Source organism: Chinchilla lanigera, unplaced genomic scaffold (assembly GCF_000276665.1).
Source record: "Chinchilla lanigera isolate Chin_1 unplaced genomic scaffold, ChiLan1.0 scaffold00073, whole genome shotgun sequence".
Taxonomy (NCBI): Eukaryota; Metazoa; Chordata; class Mammalia; order Rodentia; family Chinchillidae; genus Chinchilla; species Chinchilla lanigera.
The window spans coordinates 8,565,412-8,575,863 of record NW_004955474.1 but is presented as its reverse complement, the minus strand read 5'-3'; the positions used below and the strand labels follow the sequence as shown (position 1 = coordinate 8,575,863).

At 46.9% G+C, this 10,452-nt stretch overlaps 1 protein-coding gene across 2 annotated transcripts; it reads left to right on the top strand.

Annotated features, from left to right (window-relative positions):
- The first annotated feature begins 1,230 nt into the window (after positions 1-1,230).
- On the top strand, positions 1,231-10,149 carry LOC102015193. Of its 2 annotated transcripts, none has more exons than XM_013523091.1 (4): positions 1,231-1,303; positions 8,107-8,242; positions 8,584-8,619; positions 9,691-10,149. In XM_013523091.1, exons 1-4 carry the CDS (start codon positions 1,257-1,259, stop codon positions 10,084-10,086), a joined length of 615 nt encoding a protein of 204 aa, XP_013378545.1. In that variant the 5' UTR covers positions 1,231-1,256; the 3' UTR covers positions 10,087-10,149. The 2 variants fall into 2 exon arrangements, with proteins under 2 accessions (XP_013378545.1, XP_005401479.1); XM_005401422.2 differs by having other exon boundaries at positions 8,584-8,655.
- The last annotated feature ends 303 nt before the right edge of the window (positions 10,150-10,452 follow it).

Genomic DNA, 10,452 nt, shown 5'->3' with positions numbered 1-10,452 from the left:
TTTCTTGCTATTTCTCTGGAATCCTTTCCTGGTGTTTTGGAGTGATTCGTATGGCTTAAACATATGTGTGAGGAATCATGTCAGATATCTCTGACCAAACTGTTTCGCAATTGTGTCTGACCCAGTACCTTCCCCAATTGTATGAATCCCAAACTCCGTGGTTCAGCACTGAGCCAAAAACATGCCACATCTACATGACATGGAAGAGTTTAACCTTGAAATACAGCATACCAAATGGAAGCCCATTCCTTGCCAAAAACGTTGCAGGCATCTGTCACAACATTTATCTTCCTCCAAGCGATAGCAACAGTGGTTCTCAATAGTTTCTTACATTGTAGCTCTGGCATAAGTCTCTCCTACCCCATCTCCCTCCAAATTTACACAATAGATTTCCATCTCAAGCGCAGGAGGTCCTGCCTCCCTTCCATTACGGGTTTCCCTGGATCTCCTTACTACGATTATTTCCACCATGTAACTTTGAGGACTATTTCATAACACAGTCCTCTGTGCTAGTATCATACTGTTTTAATTATTATATAGTAGCTTTAAACTATATGAAGTTTTTTTTTAAGTAATACCTCAGTGTGGTAGATTGCTTCACACTTAAATTCGAAAGGGTATAGAGTGAAAAGTACATTTTCTTCCCAACTTGATATGCTTCTGTAACTCTTAAAAGTAGTTTATTTTTTATTTTTTGAGATTTGTTTCTTTATTGAAAAAAGAGACCCAGTTTGTTGAGAAGGACCAACTCTTAACTTAGTGAACCTTAAATTGACATAACTTGATTTTGTCAGTCACCACACTTAACTGAGCTCTGAAGAATCTCCCGTCTTCTCCAGTATGACTTCTTGGGCTGAGCATATAATTTCACTGGAAATTTCAGTCAAACTCACTTTGATATGATTTAAAAGTCCTACCTCATATCCAATTTAAATCTCATCCCCTCTCTTCTTCCCAGGGCAGAGTTGTGACTGACTCTTAGCACCTGGAGTTAGGAGGAGCCTCCTCTCCTACATTGGACAGACGAAGGAGACTGTCCTGTGCCTTTTGTGGCTCAAGCATTTCAGCTTAGGAGTTTAGGGGGAGGAGGAGGAGGAGGAGAGGCAAGATGCTCTGACCTCACAACTTGAGAGGCTCCCCTTGATTTGTACGGCTCCATCCAGTTCCACCCGCTACCGGTAGGTGGAGTACCGCTGACCTGCTCTTCAACATCAGCCTTTAGAACTGTTAACGAGCAACTGTTTGATCAACCTGGCATGCCTGTATCTGGTCGTCTGTGCAACCACTTTGAAGATGACATTAGGTAATAAAACAACCATTGTTACTATCCTGTCACCGTGTTTTGAAATTCTGTATCATTTTTATTGCTCTCCATGCTGTTTTTGTTATTTTGGGTTTTGTTTACTGAAAAACAAAATGTATACGTATGTACAAGGTTAGCTGGAATAGGTGTATTGCTGATGTCTGTGGTTTATGGAAAGGAACAGTCGGTGCTTAAAATTTTCTTTTTTCTTGACCAATTTTGCACACTCGAATTTGGTAATCAGAATGACTGATCTGAAAACAATATGCAGTATAGGAACCATTGCTGAACTCCTACCATCTTGGATGGTGAAGCTCTGCATCATTTCCATTTTTTTTTTTATAGCTTGTTACTGTCTTTGATTGTTGGATCAATCCTACATTCTTACGTCTGGTGGACCGAGCAACTTCATTGAAGATAACAGTGTGTCATGTAGCAGCCACTGTTAATTCCTGTCATTTCGTTTTGAGGCCATGTATCATTTTTTTGTTGTTTTGTGTTGTTTTGATTTTGTCTTCACTGTTGTTTTGTCAGTTTTTTTCAATGTTTAAAATAAAAATAAATAAATAAAAAGAATTTTTAAAAAACATCAGCCTTTAGAGTCTGGGTAGTGGAACACAAATCACCTTTTACTTCTGATTTCAGACTTTGGCCAGCCCCTGGTTTTCAGGGCTGTGGATGTAGCTCGGTGGTACAGCACTTGCCTAGAATGCTTGAAGCCTTGAATTCAACCCCCAGCACAGCAGCAACAAAAACGTGAGGTGGCCTCAAGTTATACTTCATCTCTACTGAAAGGAAGGTCTGCCCACGAACGGACGGTTTTCTTGTAATAGTGCTCAGCTTCCTCACGGCTTCCTATAGAAGAAACACCTCAGAACGTGGCAGCTATAGCTACCATCTGCCTCACTAAAAGACCTGCTAGGAGCTGAATTGTGTCCTCCTAAAATTCATGGATTGAAGCCATGAGCCCCAAGATCTCAGCCTGTGATCCCATTTAGAGGTAGGACTTTCAGGAAGAGAGTAAGTTCAAATGAATTGTTGGCTTGAAACCTAACTCAGTCTGGCTGGTGTCCTTTTTTTTTTTTTTTGGTTTTTTTCCAGTACTAGGATTCGAACTCAGCCTTGCGCTTGCCAGGCAGGTGCTGTGCCGCTGAGCTAAATCCCCAGCCCCTGGCTGATGTCCTTTTAAAAGAGGGAATTTAGACAAACAAGAAGGCTTGAGGCCTGCTTGCACACAGAAAAGACCGCAGGAAGACACAGCAAGGAAGCAGTAGTCAGCCAGCCCAGGAGAAAGGCCCCAGAGAAATTAAACTTGCTGACACCTTGACCTTGGACTTCTGGGAAGAAATAAATCCCTGCTTAAAATGTCTCTCTGTAGCAGTTTATTATGGCAGCCCTAGCAAACTAATGCAGTCCTCAACTCCTACACCCCCACTGCAGCTAGCAGCTGCCTGGACAACTTCAAGGCCTGTCTTCCAGCTATCTCCCTCCTGTCGCCTGGACATGAAGACTCAAAGCCGGGTGTGGTGACACACATCTGCAATCCCAGCACTTGGAGGCTGAGGCAGGAGGATCACCACAAGTTCAAAGCCAGCCTGAGCTATGTAACAAGACTTTGTTTCAAAAAAAAATGAATGCCCAGTATCCCGAAAATTAAGAAAGGTGGTCAGTCATTTCAGAAGTGTCACACAGAGGGGGAAGGAGGACAGATGGAAGAGAAGGAAGGAATTAAAAGAGGAAAGAAGGAAGTCCAAAGATAAAGAAGGAAAGGAAAGAGAGGGGGAATATCCCAAACTCCAGCCAAAGTCTCAAATGTGCACAGTAGTATGAAGCAAGATTTTTTTTATTTTTTTTCCTTAAATGATACGTGTTCATAGCTTGCCAAGCTGTGATACCTATTTTTACCCTAGAATAAGCCTTGGAGTCATGTGAGACTTCCTTTCCCAAAGTTGTGCTATTTAGATTTCTATCAGACCCAAAATTTTATTTTTTGGAGTGGGAGAGGTGTCAGGAATTGAACTCAGGACCTTGTGCTTGCCATGCAGGAGCTTGCAGGGCTATATCCCTGGCCTTGAACCAAAGTTTTAGTTTCTGGTTCACCAAAAGAGGAGGGAAATTAGCAACTGTGTTGGCCAAACCAAAAAAAAAAAAAAAATCTCCCCACACAATCTGCTCCCAAGGCCTGGGTAGGATAAGCCAAGAAGCTGAGGTGCAGAACATAAGGCGGCACTCACCCTTGGGTCCGTCCTGCATCAGAGCTGGCCGGGCCTGGGCAATCCCTTGAGGTGACATCCCAGCCGCCTCACAACCCGCCACCAGCTCCCAGGCAAGTGCTCCCAGACCTGGCGGTGACCTAATGCTCCGTCTCCCACTTCCAGCAACACAGCCAAAGTTGCTCCTTACCCTCCCGCCTCTGCAGCCAATTTGTTCTCATTCTAACCCAAACTGTACTCTCACCTCCCTCCCCCAGGCCTCTTCTGTCCGCAGGCCTCTATGGCTGAGTCCTAAACAGGCCGCCGAGAATTTTATAGTTCAAGTGTTTTTTTAACTACTTCTGAAAAAAATCAGGCCAAAAAAATTTTTTTTTTCCTTTTCACTCTGTGAAACTATGTGACCACATTTAGGGACACCACGCCTTATAAACAAACCACCCAAAGTTCTATTCAGACAGATTTGTACCGAAGGATGAGACGAAGCCTAACAAGATGGGCGTTACCCATCGGATTATTAGTTTAGATCCGGACAAGGGTCTTCTAGCGGGGGCTGTGCGGCTGCAAAGGTCTCTGCAGTGGTCGCTCTTTGATCGCCCAGAGCCACCTACTCTCGCCGCCACTCTCCTCCGTCCCTTCAGGAAAGAGGTGTAAGGCCAGGCGTGGTGGCGCACGCCTGTAATCTCAGCACTTGGGAGGCTGAGGCAGGAGGATCTTTGTGAGTTCGAGACCCACCTGGGGTACAAAGTGAGCTCCAGGACAGCCTGAACTGCATAGTGAGACCCTGTCTCAAAAAGACAAAAAAAAAAGGAAACAGGTGTAAAAAACACCATCCCATGTGCCAGGATTGCAAGATGACCCTGGAATGGACAAAACACAAGGCCCACTGCGGATCTGCAGGCCTCTCGGTGGCGGGTGGGCGGAGCTGCCCCCTGGTTCAAGCATCTTTCTCCTCTATCCCGACCCAATCAGCACAGCGGCTCTAGGCCCTGTCCACACTCCTTCCATAAACAGCCTCTGCATTCCTGTGGCACCATTTTGCACCGGAAACTGAGGACCAGAAAAGTTACATGACTTTTCTTTTTTTCTCTTTTTTTTTTTTTTTTTGTCTTTTGAGACAGGGTCTCGCTATGCAGTTCAGGCTGGGCTTTAGCTTTAGCTCACTTTGTAGCCCAGGCTGGTCTCAAGTTCACAACAATTCTCCTGCCTCAGCCTCCAGAGTGCTGGGATTATAGGTGTGTGCCACCACGCCCGGCTACGTGACTTTTCTGAGGACACTCAGGAAAATTTGAAATTAAAATTGAAAACCATGTCTTCTGGTGCTATGGGTGTAAAAGAAATGTAAGGAGTGCCCGTTTCACTGTTGATTTGTCACAGATGGCTTCGGGCTGGGGATTCAGCTCAGCAGCACAGCGCCTGCTTGGCAAGCACAAGGTTGTGAGTTCAATTCCCACTACCAGAAAAAAAAAAAGTGGTCAGGAGTGCCCATGTACAGTGAGAAGGAAAGGCAGGTGTACAGCATACTAAAAAGTGAACTCTCCATCCAAAGAAATTCAAAATGTAAAAAATGGGGAACATTCTGCTGAGCAGACAGGATCCTTCTGCAGCCTAGATTCGGGGGCACCAGCTTTCAATCCGTGTCAGTCCCTGCTCCAATCTGTAGGCATTACTTCTTCAATACTGATTCAAAGTCACATCTATTTTCCTATTAGTTTTCTTTACTGATCACCACTCCTTTGCATCCTTTTGATTTCATGCAAGTTTGTACAATATTATCTGTCTTTTGTGTACTTTTTTATGTACCTCAGTTAAAGGCAAGAAGAGTTTATGTATGTTTTATAACTCAACTTTACATCAGTTCCCCACCTCAGATTTAGTTCCCTGGACCTTTAAGGCTCTACGGAGAACAAGTCTTATAAAAGGACCCTTGGCTGATAAAAGTTCTGTTCCTATGGGTGGAGATTTGTGTCACTGGCATCTTTGGAAACTCTTAACAATAGGGCAGAAGTTAATTTTCTGCATCCCCATCGTTTGGAGGAAAGAGAAACATTCTGTTGTTAATTTGCACGGATACAAATAAACCATATGGCTTTCTGAACGACTGAGTCACTGAGACACCCATTTCTCACTTCTGACGCCCAGAAAGCTATCAACACAGGAAATGAACCTCCACGGCTTGAGTCCTTCTGTCCTCTGCTGCCCTCTACTGGACAGAAGGGATATAGCAGACAGAGTGGTCCCAAATCCCAACCCCCTCAAGCAGTCGGTAAGCAGTCACAGGGAAATTCATTCCTGTCTCTGGAGGGGCTTGCAGCATTGGAGTGATACGATAAAATCACAACAAATTACACAGGAATCAAAGTACAGGTTTTCTATTATAAGCAAAGTTTATTTGGAAGTAAAACATGCAGGGAGATGAACATTAAAAAAAAATTAAAAAGCAAGGCTGGGACGTAACCAAGGTGTGATCTTTACATCAAGTGGTTAAAAAGTGGCTAATGTTTTTTCTCTATTATAAAATTAGATAAACTTCACTGTACGCTTTTTATTACATAGGTATTTAGAAGTGCAGGAGAGAAAATATAAATTAAACCATCCTCCCTTAAGGACTAGCGCAGGCCGTGTTGTCCGTGTACCATTCCAGGCCTTAGTGCATATGTAAACATATGATTTTACTTTAACAAATATAGGATCGCGGTCTGCACCCTGATACACCATCTGCTTCTCTGCAGCAGTGCTCTGGGGCCCTACGGGATACCTGTCCTCCGAAGTCAGGCCTCCCCTGCCTGTTTAAGCACTCAGAGGGTGGCCCCAGTGAATGTGCTAGGACAGGCCAGGTTACCTGCATTTCTCCAGGGTGGGGGGTGCCGTCTCATCTGACTTTTCCAGCTGGCTAAACAAGAGCCCAGTCATAGCATGTCATTGGATTTCCCATGTTTCAGTTCAAATAATCATTCTGAGCGTACGGAAAATACATTATAACCAATACTATCTTATGCAGCTGTTTTCACCTTGAAGTCCTTTAACTGTTTAACATCCCCTGCAGCGCCACCTCACAGATTTGTGGAGGTGACATGCTGTTCCTGCTTTAATAAATATGTTTATTTACATCTATATGTTTTCACCCCCCAAAAAAAATTAAGAGAGATATTTAGCTGTCTTGAGAGAAAATTTCAAACCTAAGCGATCTGCGGTTATCTTAGAAATACAACACGATCGGAAATACAACACACGTGGTCTGTCCCCTCGCTATAAACACAAGAATCAAACAGTGACCGCTCCAGGGAAGGCCCCGGTGGTAGGAAGGAAAGCGGCCTGCTCAGATCTAATGTTCCAGCACAACTGAGAACTCTAGGACGGTACTTAAGTGAAATGGGGACGTATTGTTTCCTTATAATGATTTTAAACGGAAATTACTATCCAATCACAAATAAAAGTAAAAGGTGGACAGCGAGGCCGACAAATGTTTCCCTCAGATTCACGGTGATTATCAAGTTAGCAGCTACTCGGTCACCAGGAACGATTCCCACTCCTTGGTCTCCCTAACCACCCCGAGCTGCAGCTCCGTGGTGACTGAATGGCGGCGGCTCATCAGAGGATGTGCTTTATCCGCGCGCTCAGCTCCAGGTTCCGGTTTGGTTGTGGGCAAGGCAGAGGGAGAGATGGCAGAGGGGGGAGAGCGAGTGCTACATTTGTTTGCTAAGGCGGAGCCTGCACAGCTGGATTCCTGACGGTCGGCACAGGCTGCCCTCCTGATGGCCTTGAGCTCTGCTCCACGCACCACCACGCTCCTGCCTCAGGGCCCTTGCTCCGCCGACCCCTGCGCTCAGACACCCTGCCCACCTGACTCTACAAAGTTTAGAGGGTCTGAGTTCAAATGTCCCCTCCTCAAAGGCATTAACTTTCCCCAACTGACCCTTTTCAAATAGCACCACCTGTCACTCTGCTGCTCGCTGCACTTTACTTTTTTTTCTCAGACCTCTATCACTACCTCACATGACAGCAGGGACCTACTGTACACGTCCTTGTTAAATAACCCAGTACTGCGTGGGAGATTCTGCTGGGGAGGTCCCGTGCGGGTCTCACAGATGCAATGTTAAAAAGCTCTGCAGGTGATTCCACTGCACTCTCTGGCTAGGAACCACTAGTTTGATGGATATTATAATGTCTGGAGCCAGAAGGATTAAAATTCCAGCGTGGCGGGTATGGGAGAGTAGAGCGCTGGGCGCAGGCAGTAACAGCAGTAATAACGCTGCTGTATCTCCAGGGTGACGCTGAACTTAACAGGATGCAAGGCATTCGAGACGACGTTTGAACTGGAAGTGTTTAGCAAGCACAAGGTCCTGAGTTCGATTCCCGGCACAAAAATAAATAAATAAAAGAATCATGAACTGGAAATGCTATTTTAAAAAATCTTTGTTATGTTTGCCCTATTGCTTTTCTGAAAATTAACTCATATTTTGGAGAAAATAAAACAACTTGAAACAGCACTAGCATTTGTTTTTCATGAGAACGCCAGTCTCTCGGAATCAGGTTGCTCAGATTGGTTGTTTTTCCGCCAACACAAAACGGTGCCTCCATCTTTACCCACAGAAATAGTTCCAAAGGAAAAGGAGCAGAATTTCGCCAGTGCTTGCGGTCCACCCAAGTAACGCCACATTCTGATATTCCGAATATTTCAAGTAGAGAGTTTGCCCGCACTGCCCCGGAGCTGGACGTGGGATTGTGGGTGAGCAGGCCACACCCACGCACCCACCCACCCGGTCCCCGCGCCCCTCCCCTGAGGCGCAGAGGGCTGCTGCGGACGGGCAGGAGCCCGCGGGGGTGTTGGGCAGGTGGAGGCCGGGGAAGGGCGGCCAGGAAAGACCGGGGGAGACCGCGACTAGGGCGGCAGCAAGCGGAAAGGGGGCGAGCCCGCTGCGATCTCCGAAGGCGCGGGGTCCTTTTCCATCAAAAGCAAATGGTAACTTGGGGAGGGTCCTGCCCCAGCCGGCCAGCCTGCGTCACTAACGTGGCTCTGGGATAGGGACTGGTGCTCGGGAGAACTGATCATCTAGAGCCGCTTTGCAGGACGCAGACCACTGGGAAAGGGCAGAGGACGCGCAGGTGAGGACGCGTGCCCGGCTTGTTTACGTCACCAAGGTAACGTTTATAAACACCGCTAGCCCTGTTTCACTGGATCAATAGTGACACCTAGTGGAGAAGTGTAGCTAAACTCTTTTCTGTGCAAAAAATATACATTGTATGCATAAAACACGGTGACTCTGCCATACGTATAACTAAAGGGGCATTCAACCATGTCCTTAAAATTGGACTCAAAATCCTGTGACTTCAACCTCTATAAAAAAAAAAAGTAGACAGGCAAACCAGGATTCGTTTTAAAATAAGCCAGAAATGGGCCAGCAGTAGGGGCGCACGCCTGTAATCCCAACACTCGGGAGGCTGAGGCAGGAGGCTCATTGCGAGTTCGAGACCAGCCTGGGCTACAAAGTGAGCTCAAGGCCAGCCTGAACTGCATATCGAGACCCTGTCTCAAAAGACCAAAAAAAAAAAAAAAAAAAAAAAAAAAACCAGAAAACATGTAGGCGTGTGAAGAAACTGCTGAGAAAAGAAAATCCAGTGAAATAAGACAAAAGTTTGCCCTCGGGCTCCTTTAGCCTGGTGAAATTTTCTAGGAGGCTGGGGAAACAGTTCGATTTTAACTAGGAATCTTTGGGCAGGAGTTTGGGGGTTGCAGTCCCTTTTGGATTCGAAGCAGGTGGAAAAAGGTGGCTCGACCCACCGCAAGCCCTGCTCACCGGTGCAGGCCCTGCGCCTCCTGGAGAGAGCCGCGTAGGAACACGCAGGGGAGGGCGCGTGCTGTTCGTGCTGAGCGCGCGTCTCTGACGTTCTGCAGCCCACCGAGCCCAGCGCACACGGCGCAGGCCTGCTTGCGTGTCACTGTAGGCTTCTAACTGCAGACACGAGCACTGCACTTGCTGACCATACAACGGGGGCGTCCAGCTTGACACCTGGTAGGGGAGCCACAAGATAGAGCCAGTTAAACGGCCCCCCCAGGAATATCAAGATGTTTCCTTGCTGGAACGATGGAGAGCTGCTGTTGCTGCTTTATATTTTCATGAAGAATTCATTCTGCTCACTAAATGTCCTCTGACATAATAGTTGGTGTTTTTCTAGGAACAACCCCACGCCGTGGTTCGGCAGGAGGATATTACCAGCCCCTCGGTACAGTCACCCAGGGTCCCTGACCTGAGCGGCTTCCTGCTAATCTTCTTCCCTGCCTGGCACGACGGCAGCGTTTGGTCGCTTGTCTCCTCCTGGGGCACACGCCTCTCGATCGCCTTCTCACAGGACACCCGGAGGCCCCCAACCCGGGGCTTCCATCCCAGGTCTTCCTGCCCTGGCCTCGCTTCCAGCTGCCTCACAACGATTCCTCGGAAACTCCCTGAGCGAACATCAATTCACCGTGCAACTGCTCCCGCTCAGGCGTCTCGGTTCTGCTGGAAACATGTGCTTTATTACTCCTCGGCCTGCCCGTCCCACACCGCGGGTTCGCGCTGGCAGCCCTGTTGAGCCCAGTGGCATGATTCACTCCCGTTTGTTTAATTAGTTAAATCAAATTAAAATGTGTTCGAGGCTGGGCTAGAGTGTGTTCAGTTGTGTGTATTTCAATTTACACCCATGCACCCAGCGCTGAGACCCAGAGGCACAGTTTAAAAATTAAAAGTTTTCCAAGCCATGCTGACAACAGTCACCAATAGTTAACAAACTTCACAGCAAGCAAATGCTTAAACTAAGTTTAATTACCAAGGGCTATTGATCCTCCAGCCCCAGGGAGGTATCACTCCCTTCTTCAAAGCTGCCCGAAGTAGCTGCACAGAATCCCCGGGTAAGTTTCAGCGCAGTCCTGGGCTGCCTCGCAGCGTTTCTGAACTCTCC